This window comes from Crinia signifera, chromosome 4 (assembly GCF_055691185.1).
Source record: "Crinia signifera chromosome 4, ASM5569118v1, whole genome shotgun sequence".
Taxonomy (NCBI): domain Eukaryota; kingdom Metazoa; phylum Chordata; class Amphibia; order Anura; family Myobatrachidae; genus Crinia; species Crinia signifera.
Window position 1 is genome coordinate 249,440,121 of NC_139220.1, and position 25,684 is coordinate 249,465,804.

The 25,684-nt window shown below is 45.1% G+C and overlaps 2 protein-coding genes across 3 annotated transcripts in view; both read left to right on the top strand.

Annotated features, from left to right (window-relative positions):
* SLCO3A1 (solute carrier organic anion transporter family member 3A1) overlaps positions 1-22,572 on the top strand; it is a 266,549-nt gene extending 243,977 nt beyond the window's left edge. For both annotated transcript variants that reach the window (XM_083184233.1, XM_083184232.1), the window contains exons 9-10: positions 11,967-12,031; positions 21,723-22,572. In XM_083184233.1, the coding sequence (XP_083040359.1) occupies positions 11,967-12,031; positions 21,723-22,102 (445 nt within the window). In that variant the 3' untranslated portion in view covers positions 22,103-22,572. The remainder of the gene's footprint in view (positions 1-11,966; positions 12,032-21,722) is intronic.
* LOC146072174 (uncharacterized) lies at positions 1,819-8,780 on the top strand. The gene is made up of 3 exons (XM_083179505.1): positions 1,819-2,607; positions 5,167-5,866; positions 8,693-8,780. Exons 1-3 carry the CDS (start codon positions 1,854-1,856, stop codon positions 8,778-8,780), a joined length of 1,542 nt encoding a protein of 513 aa, XP_083035631.1. The 5' UTR covers positions 1,819-1,853.
* Positions 22,573-25,684: the final 3,112 nt, after the last annotated feature.

Genomic DNA, 25,684 nt, shown 5'->3' on the forward strand with positions numbered 1-25,684 from the left:
GAATAAGAATATATTTAATGCCCCTCAAATAAATATACATAAAACAGTAACTGATAAAAATTATATTCACCCAGGTGGTACAATTACCAATGGAAATAATGCATATAGTGCATAGCACACCACGTCTGTTCCACGTTCTGCCCTTGTGATAAGTCTTTGTCTTTGGATGTCCTTACAGCATAATTCTGTTGTAAATCCAGATACTGCTAGAGGTTAGGGCCACTCAGTACTCAGGTGGCCCTACACTAGATAAGAATAGCCCAAGGATGGATACATCGGAGGTGATAGCAGCAGTCACCTCTACCTGCATGATGTGTGGCTGCACTGCTATACAGCAGCCAATGGGTAGTGCACAGATGAGAAGTGTTACAGGAAAGGGGGTAATGAAAGTGATCACAAGTACTCTGAAACTGATCACAAGGCCCTTCACTCTTGGGTCTGTCACTATAATAGACCCACATAAGTAAGGCTTGGCATGGGTTCGTCAAAAATAGATCACGTCAGCCTAATTTAATTTGCTTCTATGGGGAAGTCAGTAGGGGGCTGGACTTAGGAAAATCTGTTGATGTACAGTAATACTGCTTGATTTCGCTAAAGATTTTGATACGGTGCCTCATAAAAGGTTATTAATAAAACTAGGTAATTTAGGGTTAGGAGATAAAATTTGTAATTGGATTAAAAACTGGTTGCACAGTAATAGTGAGTAAAATTGCAATATTTGTGGACGACATGAAATTGAGTAAGGAAATGAAAGGAGAGATTGTGGATACACTGCAAAATGACTTAAACTGGCAAGTTGGGCGGAAAGGTTTAAAATGCAGTTTAACGTTGATAAATGTAAAGTAATTAATTATGGGAACAAAATAAACAAGCTACTTATAGGCTAAATAGAGTTATTATAGGGAATTTTGTTGTAGAGAAGCACTTGGTGGTCATCATAGAAGAACATTTGGGTAATAGTGCACACTGCGCAAGTGCAGCAGCAAAAGCAAACCGGACACTGGCATGCATTAAAAACAACGCAGTGGCTAGAATAGACATGTAGTGACTTAAACTGGATAGCTGGGTGGGACCAGGATGTAGCATGTGACATGGTCAGCCAATGGCTAGGGCTTGGAGTTTGTTAGCTGGTTAGGTTAATACAGCAGGAGTGGGGAGGAGTCTCCCTCTTCTCCTGGGAAATTCGGTGAGGACACATCTCTGTCTCCTCCATTGCAGTGCAGATTTTAGCAGTTTCAGGTGAATTGTGAGTAAAAAGTTTACCTGAAGTTATGCCCCGTGCTGCTGCCAGGCGCCCCAGGCGGGTTGTGAGACCACCCGCCCGTTTTGCCGATGGTGAGGGAGCTGAAGGGGCTGAGGCCTCAGCGGAGGTTAGTGGACGTGCCCCGGCCTCTGCCGGTGGCTCGGGTGTGAGGCGCGGGGCTGCTGCTGCTTCTGCGGCTGCGGCTCCGGAGTGCTCTAATCCCAGCCGCAGGGCAGGGCTGAGGGGGTCCACAGGAGGCGGGCGCGCGTCCGTTCGCGTCCAGCCCGGCGCGAGGGTGCCCAGCCCGCAGCAACCGGAGGCGCCTGTACTCGGACGGGGGCTCACTGCTGCCCGCCCCGGGCTCCGGAGCAGAGGCCGTGCGGCTGCGGCCGTGTCCCGGCGGGGGCTTGATGATGTCAGCACCCCGCCGCGCGGTCGCGGCAGCGCGCGCGGCAGGGGTACTGCACGCGGCGGGCGCCGGTCGGCTGACAGCGCCCGTCGCGTCGCGGCAGCAGAGGCTTATCAGGAGGACCCTCCTGAAGCCCCTGCTAGCAGCCACAGAGGTCGCGCTCGGCGGCCATTAGACGCCGCTGCCGGCGCGAGACCCAAGATGGCGGCCGGTCCCAGCCGTTCTCGCGGACGGCGGGGATCGGGCTCAAGGGGCAGTAGGCCTCAAGCGCCAGTGCCTGTGGCTCCCTATTATGATCCGGGGACTGACCCTGCTTATCAGGAGTATGATGACGATTTTTATGAGGAGGAGGCTGGACCCGCCCCTGACCCGGAAACCCCTTTCTACGGCTATAGGCCGTCTTGGGAGGGGGGTAGTGGATATCAGAGGGCTGAGCCGGCTGGCACCCCGGTTAGGGGCGCGCGCAGGGGGGCGGCTCAGGGCCGCAGTAGCCAATCGGGTGCCCCATCAGGGCAGGGAAGGGGCAGCAGGGTTAGGCAAGTTCCCGGGACTTTTGACCCGGCCTTGCTGTCCGCTGCCCTCTCCTCAGTGGCAGGGGCACTAGCCCCACTAGTTGAGGAGGAGCCTGAGGTTCCCTCGGGGTCTCACTCAGGCAGGCGGGGATCCGCAATCAAAGGACAGCAGATCCCAGGCTGTGCGGAATTTGTCCGGGCTTTTGGGGGGGTCAACACCCCGGCCCCAGGTGGCCGCCGGGTACCCCCCAGGGACCCCGGCGTTCAGAGTGCACATAACAGGCGCCATAGGGCGGGTGTCCCACGCGAGTGGCCCTCCCGGCCCGTGTTTACTGTTTCCTCAGATGCTGACGAGGCGGAAGGCGACGAAGCCGGCAAGGGCAGAGCCGAGGAAGACACAGATGAGGACGATGCCACATGGGCTGCGCAGCCAGAGGACACAGGTGATGAATCTACTGATGGGGAAAAAGCTGACTCTTTGGTGGGCTCTTCAACAGTGGGGTCAGGCTCTACTCGCCATTCATCCTCCTCTTCTTCATCCTCGGCAGGAGGCTCTGAGGGGGGTAGCGCGAAGAAGGCGCGTAAGCGCGCGGCCAAATATGCGAAAAAAGAGGCGGGCCGTCAAGCCCTTAGTGGCAAGCGTAAGCGCAGCGCAGCCTTATCTAGGAGGGAACGAAAGCGCAGGAACCTTCCTGGGGTGGTACACTGCGACTACACGGCTGTGGTCAGGGGTCTGCGCGAGAGTTGCAGGGCCAAAATTCAAAAAGGGGAATTTGTAGACCTGTTTAGCCTTACGGATGAGTCTAAGAAGGCCTTCAAGGCAGCCAAAGCAAAAGGTGGCATAGGGGCTGAAGCATTCCGCTCATATGACAACTGGCTAGCAGGTTTTTGCGTATTCGCGGCCTGCTACCTCGAGGATAGGCCCGACGAGCATATGAATATAATTCGCTATATTCATATGGTCCATGATATGTATAGGACGAACGGGGGCGTTGCTTGGAGGACGTATGATGAACAGTTCCGGCGCAAGCAGGACTGTTTGCATACTATGGATTTTGGCTGCAAGGATGTAGAAGTGTGGATGGGCTTGACTAGGGCCTATGCTGAGTCGGTGGAGGCGGCTCGCCCGGCTACCACTGTACCCGCTGTTCCCGCAGCTCAGCATCGGCCAGCGGGTGAAGTCGTCCCTCACAAGCGCCCCGCTACAGGGGGGGGCAGGCCATTCAATCCCGCAGCGGCAAAAGGGAAGTGCTATGCTTTCAACAATTCCTTTTGCAGCCAGGGACAGCGATGCCGGTACAGGCACATATGCATTACTTGTTCCGGAAACCATTCCGCCTCCCATTGCTTTCGAGGTGGCCGCCCCTCTAGAGGGGCAGGTGCTTCAGCAACATCCAGGCCCGCGGCATCCGCAAATGCTAGATAGAGCGGCCACTCCGGTGCGGGTGCAAGCCATGGTTCCTTGGCTTAACCGGTACCCGGATAAGGAGTCAGCCAGCTTTATTAAAGAGGGTTTTACTCATGGTTTCCGTCTTCCCATTTCGGGGGAAGTTTTGGGGGGTACGTTTAGGAACCTCCAGTCAGCCCGTTCGCTGGCGTCTGTATTGCGAGAGAAAGTGGACAAGGAGCTACAATTGGGTCGCATGGCCGGGCCTTTTTCGGCCCCTCCCCTACCAAACTTGGTGATTTCACCGGTGGGGGTGGTGCCGAAGAAGACCCCCGGAAAATATAGGCTCATACAGCACTTGTCTTATCCGGTTGGTTCCTCAGTTAATGACTCCATACCTCCAGAATCTTGTTCAGTGGTGTATCAATCATTCGACGAAGCCCTTACCATGGTCCGAGGGTTCGGTTTCGGGGCGCTGCTAGCCAAAATCGACGTGGAGTCTGCGTTCAGGCTTCTCCCCCTGCACCCCGATGCATTTAGGTACATGGGTTTCCGCATCGGGGACGAGTACTTCATCGACAAATGCTTGCCGATGGGGTGCTCCGTCTCCTGCGCCTTTTTTGAGAGGTTCAGTACCTTCTTGCATTGGTGCGTTGAGAGGTCGGCCAGAGTGAGAGGAATCGCTCACTACCTGGACGATTTCTTATGCGTGGGCCCTGCTGGGTCCAACCAGTGCTCTGCTTTATTACACCACGCCCGTTCTGTCTTCCAGCTATTCGGAGTGCCCATTGCGGAAGACAAAACGGAAGGACCTACTACCACGTTGTCATTCTTAGGTATTGAAATTGATACCATAAGGGGTCATTGCTGCCTACCTCCGGATAAGGTTAAAAAGCTGAAGGAGACCGTTGCTGACTGCTGCGCGTCAAGGAAGATCACGTTGCGCCAGGCGCAGTCCCTCTTAGGTCAGCTTAATTTTGCATGCAGGGTTATTCCAATGGGCCGCCTGTTCTGCCGCAAGCTGGAGAGGGCAACAACCGGGGTACTACGGGCGCACCACTTCGTGCGTTTGTCAGCCGAAATCAGACGGGACCTGTGGGTCTGGTCCGATTTTCTAGAAGAGTTTAACGGTATTCGCATTTGGCTGACCCCGGTGCTTGACAACTCCAGGTTGCAGCTCTACACCGACGCCGCAGGTTCTACCGGCTTTGGGTGTTTCCTGGAAGGTAGTTGGTGCACGCAGGCTTGGCCGACAGCATGGTTTGAGGAGGGACTTACAAAGGACATGCTGCTGCTTGAGCTGTTTCCAATCATGGTAGCCATGGAGATATGGGGCGAGCGATTAGCGAACCACAGCGTACTCTTTTGGTCCGACAATTTCAGCACTGTGCATGCAATTAATAATCAGAAAGCGAAATCCTTGTTAGTATTGAGAGTCCTTGCGCAGCTTTTCCTTCAATGTCTCCGCTACAACATTCTGTTCAAAGCCAAGCACGTGCCAGGTACGCAGAATGAGGTAGCGGATGCGCTATCACGCTTTCAATGGGATCGGTTTAGGGAACTTGCTCCAGATGCTGACGCTGTCGGGGTCTCGTGCCCACTTTATGTTTGGCAGGTCATCAGGCCGGATTGGAGGGCCTAGCTGAGCTATCCGTGGCGCCTGCTACCCTCAGAACATACCAACAAGCGTGGTCGGAATGGGAGGCTTTTGCTGGAAGCGCTGGGCAGCAAGGTAGGCGCGGGCAAAAGCTGTTGCTTTCTTTTGTATGGCGGCTTAATAATGCAGGTAAATCCAGAGCAGTGGCTGCGCGCTACCTTGCTGGGATATCTTTCTTTGCACAACTGAAAGGCGCGCAGGACTTTACCAAGTGCTTCCTGGTGCGTAGGGCCTTGAAGGGCTGGTCGCGTCTGGCGCCAGCCGCCCCTGATTCTAGACGACCCATCCATTTTTCTCTGTTATTATCCCTTTTAAGTAAGGTTGAAGTAGTTGCCGAGTCTGCGTTTGAGACACTGTTATTTACCCTGGCGTTTGCTGTGGCGTTCCACGGAGCCTTTCGGGTATTAGAGTTAGTTTCCCCCGCTAAGGACAAAGTTGCTTCGCTGCTAGCTTCGGACATACGCATAGAAAAGGAGGTTCTGTGGTGTAGGGTTAGAAAGTCAAAAACTGACCAGACAGCTAAAGGAGTGTGGGTGCAGCTACGCGCGGTGATACCTACATCGGCATGCCCAGTTGCGCTGGCAGAGCGTTATGCTTTGGTGAGGCCCAGCATAGGGGAGTCTTGGCTGGTGCACTATGACGGCTCTCCGCTCACTAGGTATCAATTTAGTTGGATGATGCGCAAATGCCTGGCTGAGCTGGGTTTGCGTCCCGAGGAGTTTGGCACCCACTCCTTTAGAATCGGCGCCGCAACCACAGCTGCGGGCTCTGGTTGGTCGGTTAGGGATATTAAATTGCTAGGGCGTTGGCGCTCCGCGACCTACCGCAAGTATATTCGCCCCAACCTCATGGTCTAATGTCTGTGCGTATGGAGTGAAAGCGGAGTGGCTGTATCCTGTGTTACCCATACCCAACTTATTCCTACTCGGGGATTAGCTACGCTCTGTTGTTGGGCCAGCGTCCGGAGTTTTCACGCTTTTTTACCTGACCTGACGGACTGAATTCGGCTATTCCAATTCGGCTAATTCGGCACCAATTAAGAGTCCCTCAGCAGGTCTTGACGTTTTTTCTCCGGCCGAGTAATTCCCTGTTTTCCTTTACCCATCCACTATCCTTACCTACCAATGTATGTCTCTTACCCTCTGTATCCGGAGTGACTTCAATTAGAATTGAAGTAGTGCTACGCACCAAATTTGTGCAACAACCCAAATTTTTTTTCTTTTGGCAGACCCTCCTAAAATGTACCTGTGAGTTGTTTAAACCTGTTTAAATTAAGTAGAGCATTACCTAATCACCCCTTTAAATAATTTTCCTCATAGGTTTGGGCAACGACGAATTCAAAATATGGATAGTGGGCCATTCCTTCGTGTTCTGGGCGGCCAGACTGGTGTCAACGGGCAGTGGGCCCATCTTTAGGTGCTCCAACATGATAAGGTGGTTGGGTGAGAGAGGAATGTCCTGGCGCAAGCTAAGGACCTTCCTCCTGACGAAGGTGAGACGGTTTGGATTGCCCGAAATATTGGTGGTACATTTGGGCGGAAACGATCTTGGGAAAATGTCCCAGTTGGAGCTGAGAGCATTGATGTTGTGTGACCTGGCTGCCATAAAGGAAGCATGGCCCTCTTGCCTGATAATCTGGTCCTTCGTTATCCCTAGGTTGTGTTGGAGGGGTGCCAGGGATTGTAAGGCCATAGACGAATCCAGAAAGAAATTGAACTCCGCCGTAGCAAAGTGGGTGCTGGGGATAGGGGGCGCTATCGTCCCGCACGAACGCAATAGGTTTAGATATCACCAACTCTACAGGCCCGATGGAGTTCATTTAGTTAAGGAGGGTCTGGTTATGTTCATCGAGGATATTTTGACGGTTTTGGATTCTGTTGTTTAGTTTGGTGGCGGGGCGGGTTCACCGGGAGCGGTGCCCCCGCTTTGGCGGGAAAGAACGGCAAGTTAGGAGTTGGTAGGCGTTTGTTGTTTGAAGTTTATGACGTATTTGGTATCTTGTGGTGCGCTTGCCCCTCATTGGCTTAGGCCTTTGCTAGATTACCCGACCGGGGATAGCAAGCCCACCCGGCTGGGTGGGCGGCCAATGTGTGGGTTGAGTGGAGACCGTTTTTCTTTGTTAGGCCAAATTACGTATGTTTGGTTTGGGGGTAGAGATTAATAATAGCCGTTCTTTCTTGGCCACCATTTAAAATAAAATCAAAATAAAATAAAAAACTTTAAAAATAAAAATTATAAAAATAAAATAAAAACAAAACAAAAATCTTTAAAATAATAAAATTCAGTTTTAAAAAATTATTTCTTCAATAAATTTCAGCTAACAAATTTCTGCCAAACCATGTCTCCGTGTCTTCATTTCTTTATAAAGTGCTAAGATTACATATGTCAACAATAACATGCAAGGGTCACACATCCGCTATTGCAAGGTTTAAAACAACGCAGTGGCTAGAATAGACATGTAGTGACTTAAACTGGATAGCTGGGTGGGACCAGGATGTAGCATGTGACATGGTCAGCCAATGGCTAGGGCTTGGAGTTTGTTAGCTGGTTAGGTTAATACAGCAGGAGTGGGGAGGAGTCTCCCTCTTCTCCTGGGAAATTCCCCACCCTCCCGTCCCTCTTAGTTCTGGGGTTTGAGGATAGTGGGAGTATTTTAATCGCGTTAGCTGTTAGGCGGGAAAGAACGGCAAGTTAGGAGTTGGTAGGCGTTTGTTGTTTGAAGTTTATGACGTATTTGGTATCTTGTGGTGCGCTTGCCCCTCATTGGCTTAGGCCTTTGCTAGATTACCCGACCGGGGATAGCAAGCCCACCCGGCTGGGTGGGCGGCCAATGTGTGGGTTGAGTGGAGACCGTTTTTCTTTGTTAGGCCAAATTACGTATGTTTGGTTTGGGGGTAGAGATTAATAATAGCCGTTCTTTCTTGGCCACCATTTAAAATAAAATCAAAATAAAATAAAAAACTTTAAAAATAAAAATTATAAAAATAAAATAAAAACAAAACAAAAATCTTTAAAATAATAAAATTCAGTTTAAAAAAATTATTTCTTCAATAAATTTCAGCTAACAAATTTCTGCCAAACCATGTCTCCGTGTCTTCATTTCTTTATAAAGTGCTAAGATTACATATGTCAACAATAACATGCAAGGGTCACACATCCGCTATTGCAAGGTTTAAAGGGGAATGGATTCAAGGGATGCCAATGTAATAGTGCCTCTTTACAAGGCATTGGTGAGACAACACTTGGAATACTGTGTTCAGTTCTGGGCACTGCACCTTAGAAAGGACATAAATGAATTGGAACAGGTACAGAAAAGAGCGATTTAGCTAGTAAAAGGTCTCAAATCACTAGAATACAAAGATAGGTTAACCAGGCTGAATATGTTTTCACTGGAGAAAAGGAGGTTGAGAGGTGATATGATTAGTATGTTCAAATACAGGATTGGTAATCATATGGAACTGGGAGATGATTTGTTCACTAACAGGCCTATACTTAGGACACTTGGGCATGTACTGAGGGTCGAGGAAAAACTATTCCATACTGAAGAGGATTCTTCAACATTTGAGCAGTAAAATTCTGGATCTCATTGCTGGTGGGGGTGGTTACAGCAACTACTGTTAATGAATTTAAATCAAAACTGGATACATTTTTGGCCACTAAGGTAATCCTATAGATATGACTTACTCAAGTCAGTAGTTACAAGTCAAATAGGTTGAACTCAATGGACTAACGTCTTTTTTCAGCCTTACTGTTACTATGGGCCTTATTTTGGTTCATTCTTTCTGACAAAATCCTTCTTAGATGGACAAAACCATGAGCACTGCAGGGGGGGCAGATATGACATGTGCAGAGAGAATTAGATTTGGGTGAGTAATTTTGTTTCTGTGCAGGGAAAATACTGACTGCTTTATTTTTACACTGCAATATAGATCTCACTTTGTAGTAAAACCCCACCCAAATCTAATTCTCTCTGCACAAGTAACACCTGCCCCACCTGCAGTGCACATGGTTTTGCCCATCTAAGAAAGATTTTGTCAGAAAGAATGAACCAAAATAAGGCCCTATGTTACTTTGGGCCCTATATTTATGTGTTTCTAAAATGAGAGATAACTTACTTTACTTCAAGTTTCTCTAATATGGCAATACAAGGATCAGCATTTCCCCAGCTACTGATCCCATACATGCCTCTCAGAACACTAATACAAAGAATGGAAGTTGCTCAGATTTAATTTACTGTAGTAATATTATCCTATCACATGTGCGTGTAATTGAGGGGTTAATCTAGACAAAGATAACAAGACAATTTACGTTTTATTCACCATTCTGCAATGGGCCATTAAAAGAGACTGGTGTCCTACATAATAATACACTGCAAAACACCTGGTTATACGCATTCGCAAACAGATGACAAAGCTCCAGCCACTTCAAGGCATCTCTAACCAGCCGCTACATAGTATAATGCTTTAGGTCATAAATTCAAGTGTTTCTAAATTAAGACCCATTATTCAGCGATTTCCACACCTCTGCACATGTGCGAGCTCTAAATCTGCAATCACGGATGGTGTAAGTACAAGGCAGTACGGATGGTGTAATGGTTAGCATTACTGCCTCACAGCGCTGAGGGCATTGGTTCGATTCCCACCATGGCCCTAACTCTGCAGAGTTTGTATATTCTCCCCGTACTTGCGTGGGTTTACTCCAGGTACTCCGGTTTCCTCCCACAATCCAAAAATGGTATGCTAATTGGCTCTCTACAAATTACCCCTAGAATGTATGTGTGTGCGTGTACATGTGGTAGGGAATATAGATTGTAAGCTCCACTGGGGCCACTGTTCAAATATTCTCTGCAAAGCGCTGCGGAATATGTGTGCGCTATATAAGAATAATAATAATAATCATCATCACAGGAGATTGCAGTTTCAGTGCTGGCTGGGGGCCGCCACAAGGGACGGGTGTGGGGATGTGGTGTTTTGTGGGAGCAGTCCAGACATACGACCCCGAACATGGCCAGCATGTGCCAGTTTGCAGCACTTCACCGTGTGCTTGCAAATTTTAAAGGCACATAGCGTGGCAAGACCCAGTGTGTGGGGCAGCCTTGCCCTCTGCTGGTCCCCTCCGGGCTAGTTCCGGCAGTTGTAGTTTAGCGCTCCGTACTGAACTACAGTTGGGTCTGAACAATGTCCTTACCTAGAGAGAATACTGATGCTTGTATTGCCTGGAGGATCTTGGATCAGACAGATGCAGTGAAATGATTTCATTTCTTTCTCATGATTTATGTATTTTTGGACCTGTTTTTTAAATGTTATTAAATACTGTAGTTGTTTTAAGAGCCCATTAATCTAATAAATAAAGAAAATCATTGAATTAACAAATAATTATTCTTACTTGCGAATTGCAGGCCGGATTTAATGTTGGGGTAAAAGGTTGTTTAATCATTGATATTTTACATACTGGCCCTTATTTAGATCTGAGCGCAGTACAATTTTTTTTCTCAAAATGGGCAAAACCATGTGCACTGCAGGTGGGGCAGATGTAATGTGTGCAGAGAGAGTTAAATTTGGGTGGGGTGTGTTGAAACTTAAAACTAAATTGCAGGGTAAAAATAATGCAGCCATTATTTACTGTACCATGCACAGAAACAAAATAACTCACACAAATCTAACTCTCTCTATGGGCCAGATGTACTAAGCTTCAAAAGTGATAAAATGGACATTGATAAATAGCCAGCCAATCAGCTCCTACCTCACATTTTTCAAACACAGTCTGTGACATGGCAGGTAGGAGCTGATTGGCTGGCTGTTTATCACTCTCCATTTTATCACTTTTGAAGCTTAGTACATCTGGCCCTATACATGTTACATCTGCCCCACCTGCAGTGCACATGGTTTTGCCCATATTGAGAACAAATTAGTACTGCGATCAGATCTGAATAAGGCCCACTGACACTACTGTACCTAAAACAGTCCTATATTTTTTAGCTCACATTTATGCCGCAAAAAAAGCAATAGAGTTGCCGCTGTGCAAATTCACAAGTCGCTCAATTATCAAACCACTGCGCATGTGTCTGAGTCACAGAATCAGCAACTTTTTTACTTGCAACCCAGCCACAGTTTGCCCAGGTGTGGAAGGGGCAGAGTTACGCACTTGTACAGACTGTTAAAACCAGGGTTGCTGACTTTAATTTTCTCCTCTCTGGGAGAAGCCCGGAGAGGAGAGTTTCAGCATCTGCTCGGGGGGCGGGGCTTGAGCGTGACATCGCCCCCCCCCCCCATGATGTTAAACATGGAAATTCGCCAATCTCCGTGGAGGGGACGGGCTAAAATGACGCGATTTTGCCATTTTAGCTCCGCCCCCTCCTCTGAGACCCTCGGATTCCGGCATTTAAATGCTTTCTGTTTGCAAGTCGTTGCAGTTTTGCACAGCAGAGATCAGATCTGATAAACCCCCTCGCCAGAGAGGGGCAGAATGCTGGATTTGCATTTTTAATCTGAAGCCATTTACCAGGCAAGGTTTTGCATAGTACAGTTAATGATTTCCGCTTAAAAAATAAATGTCCAAGTCCGGCTGGCATCCCTCTTCTCTGGCGAATTCAGACCCTATTTCTGAATATGTCGCCGGCAGGTGATCTGATTTACTGCCATAATCAATGTTAATAATGTGTGTTATTTAGTCAGCAAGCTCCACTGGAACTTAAGTTAGCACTATATAACGATCAATTATAATAATAATTCACCCTTGCTCTTCCTTCCCCTGTGCAGGGCTGTAAGTCCAGAACTGAAGTCATATGCGCTAGGAGTTCTGTTCCTTCTGCTGCGTTTGATTGGTAAGTCTCAGAAAAAAAATACATTTTTCATATAGCACAGACTGAAAGCTTACATCATTTTGAAAAAAATTCACTCTTTCCAGGTCTCTCCCCCTGCCTCTCTCTTCCTCTCTCGCCACCTTCATCTCTCATTTGCACGTGGCATATCTGTCGGATCCAAAGTTTAATACGCCTTATACAAAACAATGGAGCAGTTATTCCTTTGCCCTTTGTCACTGTGTTGCTACAGGTAGCTTAATATATTTTAGTCGTTATTATTTATTATACATTTTACTGCTGAAATGTACTTAAATTAAACAAATGTGCACCAAATAGACAAATTAGAACATTTGGGCTTTTCTGGTACACCCAGCATGCTTTTCTCAGCAAGAAATATGTTTTTCTTCACCTCAGAAAATGGTAAGCCTGTTTAACAAGGCCTGTGGCTCTATAGATGTTGTAAACCTATAAGTTCCGTCTGTCTGTATTATTGAGAACATTACAGTTTACTGTATTGACAGATGGAGCCGCTGTCAGCCAGCCTGCCAGATCTCATGTGCTGACGCAGGCTGGTGGATGGCGGGCCGGCTGACAAGAACTCGGGAGCGGCTCATTCGCTCGTGCGTCCACGTACGCAATGCAGCGTGGAGCGAAGGCTTCCCTGCCCGTCTCCTCTTCAGGGAGATGGGCAGGGAGCGGGGGGAGGTTGAGGTGGAGCGGGGAGATGGGCTGCTACAGCCTCCGACAGAACATGACGCTCGAGCATCTCGTGCACACGCGCACCATTCTGTCTCTTTGTTAGACACCAATAAACCTGCTTGTATTATGTAGGAAGAATTTGGACCACCTGGTGAATTCCACCACAAACACTTGAAGGACATACAAATCCACACAGATAGAGCCACAGTTGTCATCAAACCTATAACCCCATTGATGTGTAGCAGCAATGTCAACCATTGAGTCACCATTTTGTCCATGACTCTGAAAGTAAAGAGCAGGCAGAATTATGCTAATTTTTTTAGTCACATTTCATGGACTTTTTAAGACTGACATTTTAACTTGTGTAATCTAGACAAAATAAGCTGTGTCCAATCAGCCCAAATAGTCTCAGATACTTCCACCACTGAATGAATCTCTGGACTCACTCAGGAGTCATAAATCAGGACAATGCCAATATGAATAGAAGTTGAAAGGTACGGTGAAGACCACTGAGACACTCAGAGCCTTCAAATTCCTGCACTGGGGCGTAGTTAGCCGTATCTTCTTATTGACCAGTGGCGGCTCCAGGGGTGGGGCTGCAGCACGGTATAAAAATTAAAATAGGGGAGAAACACCAAATGCCAGTCAGTCAAGTTGGTGTGGCTCCCCTATTTGAATTTTAAACTGTACTGCTGTCCCTCCTCTGGAGCCGCCACTGCGATTGACCAACATTCAATTAAAATAATAAAGGACTATAAATGAAACTTTATGGTTGTACCACCTTCATTTCTTGATATGTTGCTGCAGGTAGTCTATTATACTTTAGCCATTATTAAAAACATACATTTAACATAATGTGGTTAGTATACTTTAGGCAGTAGTTTCAAAAATAAAACCTTGTCGCCAAATGGGATAATTATATAATTCAGCTGTTTCAGAAGTTTGCTTTTTACCAACAAGACACATTTTTCTTCAGTTGAATGTACCTTAAGCGGATCCGGCACTTTAAATACTTTGCTGAATTTATAGAGTAGTGCTGAATTTATAGAGTAGTATTTTCCCATGCATCCCAAAGCAGATTAGTTTTAGCTAACAAATGAAAAACAAAACAGAAACTAACAATGAGGCTGTTAAGAGATCACAAGGTTTTAATTTATGATTTAGAATCCATCTATGCTGCACTGTAGGTGATGTTGGCAATTATAATAATTGAGCAATAATTTTATATGTGTTACTAAGAGCAAATAGGGAACATAATGATAAACAGTAATACAGTAGCTGTACAAGCTTCAAACCCTTTAATATTACTTTTCCAACAGCAGGATTGAAAGTAAATTATTGTTCAGTCTGTTATTACCCATTACAATTACACTAATGATTCCTTGCGATGTAAATATACAATTACATGTGAACTCATTTTGTTGCTGGGCAATAATTACATTTAAAGGTTTAAAAGGACCTAAGCTGTCAGCAGAAGTGAACATTATAAATTTAGAATGGGGTAATCACAGCTACAGTATCCCGTACTCTGCAAAACTTGATGTGCTCTGAGTATCTGTGCAAATCAATCATATCGCTCAGCTGGCCCAATTTTGATGACAGTCCCATCTTGCAGATTACATAACAGACGGAGACGCGCATGCGTGTGAGACGCTCACGCGTCCCATCAGATGGAACTCCTCCCTGCCAGCCTGAGCCAGCTAAGGGAATCTAGCGATTCCCAGCTCTGACTGAGAGCCGCTCCATCTATACCAGCAGATGAACGGCGGCCGCCAGCATTGGTGATGCGGGAGTGCACATTAGCGATCACCGCTCACCGCCTGGCCATACACGCTGGGCGCATACTTGCTGACTTTTTGAAACTCCCATCGGGAGAAGCCGGAGAGGAGTGAAAGGTGGGCGGGAAGAGGCTTCGTTTTGGGGGCGGGGCGCGGCTGATGTCACCAAGCCCTGCCCCATGACGGGCTGCAGCATCAATTTGCGGGTCTGTGGATGGGGGGGGGGGCTAAAATGACGCAAAATGTCCCCTCCCTGCGGACCCACGAAATTCGTAGTTTTAGACCGATTTGCGGGACCCTCCTGGCCATTCCAGGAGGGTAGGCAAGTATTGCTGGGCGACTTTGGAGCTCAAAGCTGATCTGCTTTCAGCTCAAAATTTCCCAGTGTATATGGGTCTTAGCCATGAAAACATCTGCTTTTTACAGGAATTCAGTACTGCTCAAATACTGTATATTCAGTTCAGATATTCTCCTACTATATAAGTTGTTTTCAACAGATTGCAGTCATCCTTTTTGGAAGTTTAGGTTGATATACAGTATTCTCAGTTGATTGGTAAGGTAACCGCAGAGGGACGCCTTAAATCTGTGTTCTTGTCCAAATACAACTTTGTGTAATTCATAGAATAATGAGAGAGACTTTCTCAAACTGATTTATGCATCCAAAAATCTATTTGTGTGAGATTTTAAGGGTTTGTGCATCATAGTGGGAAAGTGCCGCATTAATATGTTATCTCGGTATGAATGTTGAAGGTAGAAATTAGTGAGACTGAAGCTAAATCACAAAGACTTGCTGAATAATAATGAGACTTGGCAGGCAGGACACCACGACTAGCTACCGTATCTGGCAGTTATGACAACTAGGTCACCTACTTCCAGCTTCACAAATGTACTCCGGGGATGCTCCGATGTTTAGCAGATTATGAACTGAATTTAGTTCCTTCATGACCAAAGGAATTCAATCATTTTTCTTACCCACGAATATCTTTCTTACGGAGCTCCCGGCGGTTATCGGTGTTACATGCTGAATCACTGACAAAGTAATATATATACTTTCAAAGCTAAAGGCAAAATTTGTTCTGTTAATAAAAAACATGGAAACAATGTTTTTACAATTTCTGAGTGTATAGTTAAGAGAACAATACCCTTCATTTTAAAGGGTGATCTTTATATACTGTATAATGATTATACAGATAATACAGTGGATTCAACTGCATATAGTCCTTACCAGCTTTCTCATGGATTACAATGCGGAAACACAGGCAGAATAGCTTTTGTAAAAATATAAAGCTGTACTTATATAGAGTATGCATATGAGCAGTAATGGCAAAGGCTTCTGGGAAGTTAACCTGTTTCCTGCTTTCCCTGTACAACTGAATATGTCAATAATGTAAAATTACATTTATTGAGGTAGTTAAAAACCCCATTATCAGTAAGGATAAGTATGGACACATGGGAGGACGTTTGTAACTTCATTTTTTTCTAGTGCTGCCCTTTAGCCCTGACCACAATTATGGCATCATTTTACAAGTCTAGTTAGTTATGTCTTCATTATCAATGTTGAGACTATTGGGAATTTACTGTTACTGCTCCTAATTAAGCATGGATCACTTAGTTGAGAAAACGAAATATGGTCGACTATGGAACTACTGTGTGTGCGCAGTTTTTACACTGATGTTATTGCACAACACATCCAAGCTCAGCAATTTATCGCATTCCTGGGCTTAATGCTTATGTGGCATGCGACCAATTCTCCGAAAAGGGAACTTGGTCTCTCGCCAAAGCTTAGAACATAGACTTCTTAGTTTAATATAGAACATGCTAAGACATTATGGGCCACATTTAACAACAAGCTATTATCTGTTTAGCACTTGCTGAAGATGTTATTTCCTCCTTTCAGTAAGTAAGCTAACCACTATTTGTCATGGTACCACTTTCACCATTTATGGATGGTAAATGGGACAGTTCAGACTTTCCAGCTTCATTAAAGCCCTCCAGGCATTGCCAAGTTCCTGCCTGGTAAAAGTTTATTGTACATGCAAAGACTGGCCTTCACACTTGTGCGACACAACCGCCAATAGCTTGAAGCTGTAGACTCCAGAAACAGCTATGCTGCCAAGTATGGGTGAGGCATTACTGGAATTCACTGGAGGATTAAGTATGCCAATGTCATATTAATTATTATATCTATTACTTAACAAATGATGGCCCTGATAATAAGGATCATTGTTAAATGGAGCATTATATTCAAAGATTAACTACTTCAGAAAATTACTGAAAGTTATTACAGAAAAGTGGAAATTTTGAACATTTTTATTTTAACTACTTTATGCTCACTTTAAATTGTGTTTTATTTTAATGTGAAAGACAGCTGTTATGAGCTGTAAAAAAAAAACAAAGCAAGAACTGATTGATTGGCCCATCAGGGTAGTGGGCAATATTACCACTGGGCTTGTACATCCCCATACAATACCACCCTCTAGTGAGCTGGCTCTTCCTACTAGTCCAAGCTGCCTAATGTAACTGCCAGGCGGTAGCATCACCTCAGCTAATTTGCGTTAGAAATGCAAGCAATAAATGTTCTTACCTTCTGCGGCTTGCCATTAATGGGAGCACGGAATTGCGTTGGTGCACCTGCCCCTGGCTGTTATTGTTAGGAATGTGGCTGGCACCAGGAGTGAGCTCTCTGGGACAGGGAATGGGGAAGGGAGAAAGGAGCAGTCTGTAGGCAAAAGACCCTGGAGAGGGCTGTAACAGTTGGGCTGCTGCTGAATGTGTGAATATTGTTTGTGATGGAAGCTGTACAGGGCTACTGTGCAGCCATACTGTGTCCGTTTATGTTGGAAGTTGTAACTGTGCAGTGACATATACTGTAATACGTAGTGGTGGAAGGGATACTGACATTTCAAAATCATGGCAGGGCATTGTATCAAGGTAGTTATGCTACATAAACATAATAAAAAGAGCTTCCACAGTCTTCTAATGTTGGTGGTTTCACTATTCTTTATTTTTTCACAAAACATTGATGTAAGATGTAACATAAAAGTTCTGTGCGCCTCTTTTGCAAAGAGTAGCTCCTAATCGCCAATGTAATGCTTAGGTGACTTCTGTGGGCAGAAATGTATAATAATAGAAACAGGAATAACAGCGGCACTCACAAAACTCCAATTGCAGGTAAAAGCAAAAACTTTAATCCAACATGTTTCGGGAGTATACCCCCGTCATCAGGGAATATATATATATATATATAATTGGGGGTTTGGATTCTGTATTGCGCTAAATCCTAATGCAGCACCTCCAAAATTCCTCCTGTTAGTGAGGAATAACAAGAAATACAAGGAAAAAAGGGTGATTGGAGTGCGCAACCTAATTGTCTCTATGGTCACGTGTATGACATGTACCACCCAGTTTGTCCAATCAGTATTCAGAAGTCCTTTCTGAAGGTATTTTCTGTGTGTCCAATATTGGATTTGTTTGCAGTAATCATGCGATTTTCTTTTTTGAAAAAAACTTTTTATTTCAGGGTTGCTTTTCGAAATAAAAAGTTTTTTTCAAAAAAGAAAATCGCATGATTACTGCAAACAAATCCAATATTGGACACACAGAAAATACCTTCAGAAAGGACTTCTGAATACTGATTGGACAAACTGGGTGGTACATGTCATACACGTGACCATAGAGACAATTAGGTTGCGCACTCCAATCACCCTTTTTTCCATATATATATATATATATATATATATATATATATATATAAACAAAGAGGCGGCACTCAGAGACTTAAACAGTAGTAACGTGCATTAAAATGGCATCAATGTTTCGGGAGAGTTTCTTCTTCGTCAGGATAATCCGATGAAGCGAAAACTCTTCCCGAAACCTTGATGTCGTGCTTCCCCAGGCCGTGTCACAGGAAGCCGCCGGCATCCTCCAGACCATTACCATCCCCTCTTCCACCAGAAGTGCTGTACCGCGACTCCAGTCACGTCACCAAGAAGACGCTATGGGGCAGGAGGTTTACCCTGGCAGCAAGGAAATATAAACATACATAGTAATAAAATCGTGCTTAACAAACAAACATATTGCCACAGTGAATGGTGCATATGAGGCACTGTAGGCCAAATTACAAATAATTATGTGATTTTGCATACATAATACTGTATGTGCATAAGACAGCAACTACCGACACAGTCGGGTGCTGATTAAAATTTTTGGTACTCTTTACCTAGCACGGCACCCATCGCGGGCATCGCGGGTACATTTATGTCTGCCCGCGACGCGACCGACGCGATGCCCACGATTTCCCATTGAAACCCATGTTAAACATGGAAATCGCGTCGGTCGCGTCGCGGCCGGCTATAAATGTGCACACGATGGCCCCGACGCGATGCCCACGATTTGCCATAGGAATTAATGTTAAAAGACCCGATGGACACGATTTTCATATTAAATGCCTCAATGGACCCGATTTTAGCATAGGAAACAATGTTAAATGGGCCTTAGAGCCCAAATACTTACCCTGAACTCTGAAATGGCCCCCCCAATTTTTTACGCCACCCCACGATCAACGTGAACCCGAAGCGTGGCGAGCGCAGCGAGCCCGCGAGGGGCGGCGGTACGCGTCCTCCGACCTTTTCATACCCCCACTATCCACGTCGGCGTGGAGTTGAGAATAGAATAGTGTGGCGAGCGCAGCGAGCCACCGAGCCCGAAGCGTGGCGAGCGCAGCGAGCCCCGCGAGGGGACGCGGATACCTTCACAGGTAAACGCGTCCCCTCGCGGGCTTCACAGGTGTCCGCGTCGCCACGGACACCTGTGAAGCCCGCGAGGGGACGCGTCTAGCTGTGAAGGTATCCGCGTCCCCTCGCGGGGCTCGCTGCGCTCGCCACGCTTCGGGCTCGGTGGCTCGCTGCGCTCGCCACACTATTCTATTCTCAACTCCACGCCGACGTGGATAGTGGGGGTATGAAAAGGTCGGAGGACGCGTACCGCCGCCCCTCGCGGGCTCGCTGCGCTCGCCACGCTTCGGGTTCACGTTGATCGTGGGGTGGCGTAAAAAATTGGGGGGGCCATTTCAGAGTTTGGGCTCTAAGGCCCATTTAACATTGTTTCCTATGCTAAAATCGGGTCCATTGAGGCATTTAACATGAAAATCGTGTCCATCGGGTCTTTTAACATTAATTCCTATGGCAAATCGTGGGCATTGCGTCGCGGCCATCGTGTGCACATTTATAGCCGGCCGCGACGCGACCGACACGATGTCCATGTTTAACATGGTTTTCAATGGGAAATCGTGGACATCGCGTCGCGTGCGGGCACCTTTAGCCCGCATACGACGCGACCGACACGATTTTTTACCTCACGATGCCCACGATCAAGATCGTGGGCGCCGTGCTAGGTAAAGAGTACCTCATTTTTTTTTACTAAGCAAACTGTTATTTGGAGCTATTGCTGTATACATCAAAATTATTGTCATATATATAATCTCTAAATATATACAAATGATGAAAAGCAGCAAACTAAGCATGTTTATGCAACTCCTGGTTTAAAAAAAAAACCTAAACCTCTTACATAATAAGCTAAGGTCAAATAAACTTTGATTAGAATAACTACTAAATTCAGTGGTAAATTTACAAAAAAAGTATTAGACCCAAGTTGTCACTGAGACCCCCCCCCGTTAAAAAAATAGGTGTGAAATTTGCCAGTGGTTCACGGTCAGACGAACAAGATTCAGTCATCTGCAGCATGAATCAGCATTCACCAGTGGGTCCCATCTCACAGTCCAGTAGAAGGGTGCACAGTTTCTTGCTGCGCAGGCAGACCTGTGCTGTCCCCTATTGCAGGTGTAAGCAGAACTCCTGGGACAGAACTGAGTAACCCTTCGAGTGTCAAATTAATTTATCAAAATTGGTGTGAAAATTTCCAACCAAACTTCTTTTATTCATCATAATGACTTGTAATATTTACTCTCTCCACCTTATCACTCTTTTAGGCTTAGATCATCTGGCCCAGTATCTAGGGCCGGCTCTACCATTAGGCAACTCTAGGCAGCTGCCTAGGGTGACGGGATCTGGGGGAAGGGGCGCGCCACCAAGACTGCCTATCAAAAAAAATCAATGATGTCTATGAGGATATGTGTAGTACTTAATGCAGGTGGCTGCTGTCAATCTTCAAAGATCTCACCTCCATACATTCTCTTGAGGCATACTTCCCTACTTTTCTGCCCCTCGTCCTTGTACTCTGTTGTGGGTGGCAAAAGGAGACCTCCAGGGAAAAGAGGGGTCTTGCCCACCTTCCCTGAGGGCTGGGAGGACTACCCATTATTTTTGGGAGCCTCCCTGCCATACTGGAATGTTAGGCAAGTATGCCTTAATGGGTTGGAAAGTGGGTATTGGTGGCATGGTGGTAGTATTGGGGGGGAAGGGGGGGTCAGTAGGTTGAAGTTTTGCCTAGGGTACTTAAAAGCCTTACATGGGCCCTGCCAGTATATTTCTGCACAGCATGATAGCAAACCTGATATATATTCCAAAATGTACTAAGATGGGAATTTTATTTTACATGCGATGTTGCTATGGGCAACCAATCAGAATCGACTTCCTTTTTATTTAGCTCCTTTAGAATATAATAGCAACATCCCATGTGAAATGGAACTTCCATCTTAGTAAGTTTCCTCCAAAGACTTTGTTTTTGATATACTGTAAGTACAGTAGGCTGACAAAACATTGCAGTCTACAGAAAATATACATATTTGGTGTGAATATTACACAATGAATAATAGTGCCACATGTGGGATCATAGATTGCATGAGATCTTGAATAAAGCACACATTGTCAAGACTGCACTAGTTAATTAATAACCAACAAGTATTTAATGTTTTAATAATTTTGCCTTATTTTCCTTTAAGTACAAAGTATAAAACCTAAAGATATTTGGTTCAGTATTCTACCAAAAGAAGCCATACCTGGCTAAGCGAGGTATCCAATTTCTGACTACGGTAATTGGTTTGCGGAAAATTATCCAATTATTCCCAATGGATATGCGATATCATGATACGCACATTTATCGGGGATCTCTAATTGGATACCACGTTAATGACCATCGATCATAAATCAAAATATCCGCCCATTTTTAATGGCCAAAATTGCTTTGGGGATAATTGTATATTCCCCTAAATTGAGTACAATCTATCCTGTGATAGAAAGAAGAAATGGATAAATTAACTTATTTTATTTTTCTTACAGGCTTCATCCCTCCACCGTTGATATTTGGAGCTGGGATCGACTCCACCTGTCTGTTCTGGAGCACATTTTGCGGGGAGCAGGGAGCCTGCGCACTGTATGATAATGTTGCCTACAGATACCTTTATGTCAGCATTGCTATAACTCTGAAGTCATTAGCGTTTATCCTTTATACTACAACATGGCAATGTCTGAGGAAAAACTATAAGAGATACATAAAAAACCACGAGGGAGGGCTCAGTACAAGTGAATATTTTGCCTCAACATTGACCTTAGATAACCTTGGCCGAGACTCTATCTCTCAAAATAAACCTAACAGGACAAAATTCATCTATAACCTTGAAGACCACGAATGGTGTGAAAATATGGAATCTGTTTTATAGTAAAAGATGGCTGGCCTGACTCCACAAGAGATATTATTTATTTTTTAAAGGGAAAAATAATATATAATTTTATTTCTTTCGGTCAGACCCTGGACAGTACTTGGTTTACTGAACTACGGGATGGTCATTGGAAGGAATGAAATAGATGCAGCTGTTCATTCTCAGGCATGATCTGATCTTCCGGCAGGATGGATACTGCGGCAAGCTGCACGGCTTGTTTTTAATGTAGAGCACTACAGACTCACAACAGTGGTTGAGAAGCTAAAGAGAGCTGGCAAGGTACCAGCGTAGAATTTAGTGACACCACGCAATGCTATGTTTTGATTGATACAAGCGCAACCCATTTGCTGGGTAATAGCTGACAGCACACTATGAATGCACTTCAAAATCAGCCCTCCTATCGCTGTGAATGGCAGAAAGATCTAGGCTTTAATAAATCCTAATCAACATAATGGCTTTCAAGACATGAACAGATCAAGTTTGTTCTTTCGTTAATTTCCTTTTTCTTTTTTTTTTGCCAGACCACTGATTGAAATGTAACCCTGTATTGTCATTAAGGCTTGTATCCCATTAATAATCTTGGTAACGGTTCATGGCTCTCTTTTCAGTAGAGTGTGATACTGACCTGCCTTTGTCCTGGAAGATTTGAGACTTTCGAAAGTATAATTAATAGAAAGGAAATCTTCCCAACAAAGGAGACCTTCAAGCCTTACTGAGGAGCTTCCTTTAATACTCTGTATGAATGTACAGTTTTTGAGCTGATGCTCTCAGAACGTACACACAGCCATTTGATGTATTGTACATCAAAGCACTTTTTCCTATTAAGTAACTTAGGGTTATATATCATATGTGTATGTATTTCCTGTTTCTGGGGCATTTGACTGACAACTGATCCTCTAATGACAAAGATGTGGGGCATTTATAAAAATAATCAGATTCTAAATGTATTTTTTCTGATGCAGTTTAGAACATGAAAGCCATCATCTTATTTGAAATTGTGGGTTGTAGCCACTTTATTGCATACTACCTGTGCACCAGTTTTCTATTGAATAGGACTGGGAAACGTCATGCCTACAAATAGTTTTTTTTCCATCCACCATTGCTATTAAAGGACACATTTGCAATATTTTATGCATACATTACCTCCCACCAGTGGCAGCTGCAGAGGAGGGGCAGCAGCACAGTTCAAAATTCAAATAGGAGAATCACAGCAACTGCCATTCCAATCTGAGTCACTGGCAGTTGGTGTAGCTCCCCTATTTGAATTTTGAACTGTGCTGCAGCCCCAGCTCTGGAGCCGCCAATGCCTTGCACCATTGTTGCGGTGTAACTTGGGTCTCAGTACATGCCTAGTGGGAAGTTGGTGTAGCTTGCTCCACCCGCTGTTTCCATCACTGTGAGGGCATGTCCAGTGCACTCTGAGATAATGAGCTGCCCCCAGCCTCTTCCTGCACAGTGAATAGATGCTGTGCACATTGCAACCCATCTATTCACTTTCTGCACTGCATGCACAGTTCTCCTTCCAAGCCAACTCCACCACCAACACGGGACAATGCAGCTCATGGGCGAGACATCTGGCAAGTACCCAAAAGAACAGGACTTTGACTTTTTTCTGGACTATCAATTAGATGACAGTCAATACAGCTAGAGCTGCTCTCATTGGAGCGGCTCCCAGCGCACCAATCGCCAGCCAGCGAATGTGGCACGCTTACATCGGAGACATTCATGCGCCCCATTATCGGCAATGGACGCACAAGCATGTGAGACACTCTCCCGCGTCCACCTGCTTCAGCCGCCAGGAATGCATTGCTGGCAAGCTAAATAAGAAAAAGGCTCCATCTGAAGGTCAACCACATATGGCCAACATGCATTAGTTTGATAGGTGTTGTATATAAAGTTGATATGATCAAAAAGTCAACAGGTCCAAATTGTCAACATGACACTGTCCAACACAAGTTTTATTTTCTCCTACTTTTTCTGCTTTATCAACCACAAGAACTATGAATGTGAATAGTAAACCGTGCCGACTGCAGTGGTAACAAAGCAAGGTACCTTGCCTGAAACATGGCAAGCAAAACGAGCCAGCGAGGGTACGTGATTCTAATAATTTGGCTTTTGCATGGCTCAACATATAAAATTACACCCAAAAATAAAAAAAACCTGTGTTGACCATTTTTATGTTGAAGTTTTCACTTTGTTGCCCTTTTTGTACATCAACCTTTTAAGATATCTATCTTTAACATGTTGACCCTGTCGACAATGTTCATGTCAACCATATTGGGTCAACCTGGAGGCTTTCGAGCCAAAGCTGGTCCACTTAATGATCCACACCCATGCGGAACAGTTGGGAGGCATGTTAGTGTTTGCCTACTTTCCCAGAATGTCTGTGAGACTTTGGCGTTTTGAAAAGGGTACATCAGTCTTCCATATCCACCCATATCCACAGAGAAAGGGATGGTCTGTGGCTATATTGATGCAGTGACTTGTGGCATCACACCTCCCTGCACTGCACAATTCTGTGAACCAACAGCACTGTACAGCAGTTGAGTGGGTCCATAATTATGTGATTCATGCCAACACAAACCTCCCATGTAGACGCCCTCTTCGGCATCTGCTTAGCAATAAAATAGAGCAAATGATTGCAGCCATTTTACTTAACTGTGTAACTACTGTAGGTAAAGATAATATGGTGTAAACGGCCCTGTTTAAGCGCTGGTTTAGAACTTCTAACATAGGAGGGTGAATGTTGATATATATATATATATATATATATATATATATCTTGTTCTTTGCCGGAAGGATTCACCATTCCCGATTTGGTAGCTATTATTAGGGCTAGTCTAGTTAGAAGCCTTGGTGATCATTCAATGTAGCCTAAATGTTCATTTATCCAGCCTTCGGTTATTAGAAGAAAAAAACAGTACTGATGGCAATGTGAGTTGCTACCAAAACACAGAGGCTCCATGTGTCACATTGCTGCATCATGCATTCATTTGCACCTGTTTTTAATTGACTATGTTCAAAGTCTTAGAGTGTGATAAAGTGGAGAAAGATAAACTACGACCAATTAGCTCCTGTAATTTAAAAAAACACAATCTGGTTGACATATACTTTATCTCCCTACTTTATCACTCTTCACGACTTAGTACATCTCCCCAATAGTCTGTTTCTATGCATTTGTATAACAACATGATGTTTGTGAGGACGGCTAAAAGAAAGATCAAAGCAATTTATAAATCACTGTGTAGTCAATTAAATACAGCACAATGATCTCTTTTCCTCATGTCGTTAGAGATGAATGAGGCTACATTTAAATAAAGAAATGCTTCAAAAGTAATATAAGGCATTATAGGATTGCATCCCCATCACACCCTCGCAATGTAAAGCATTTCCAGTGCTATTGTACCTTTATGTATATCTGCATTTAAGTGAAATGGCTGCACTTGGACGTTTTGCTTTGGTGATTGGCAATATATACAGCATAAATCAAGAAAGAATGGCATTGGTGGCATGAGAAATTGAGAATTGAAAGTTTATTTTCCTGGGCTCTCCCCACAGTGATTACCATTGACGTTGCAGATT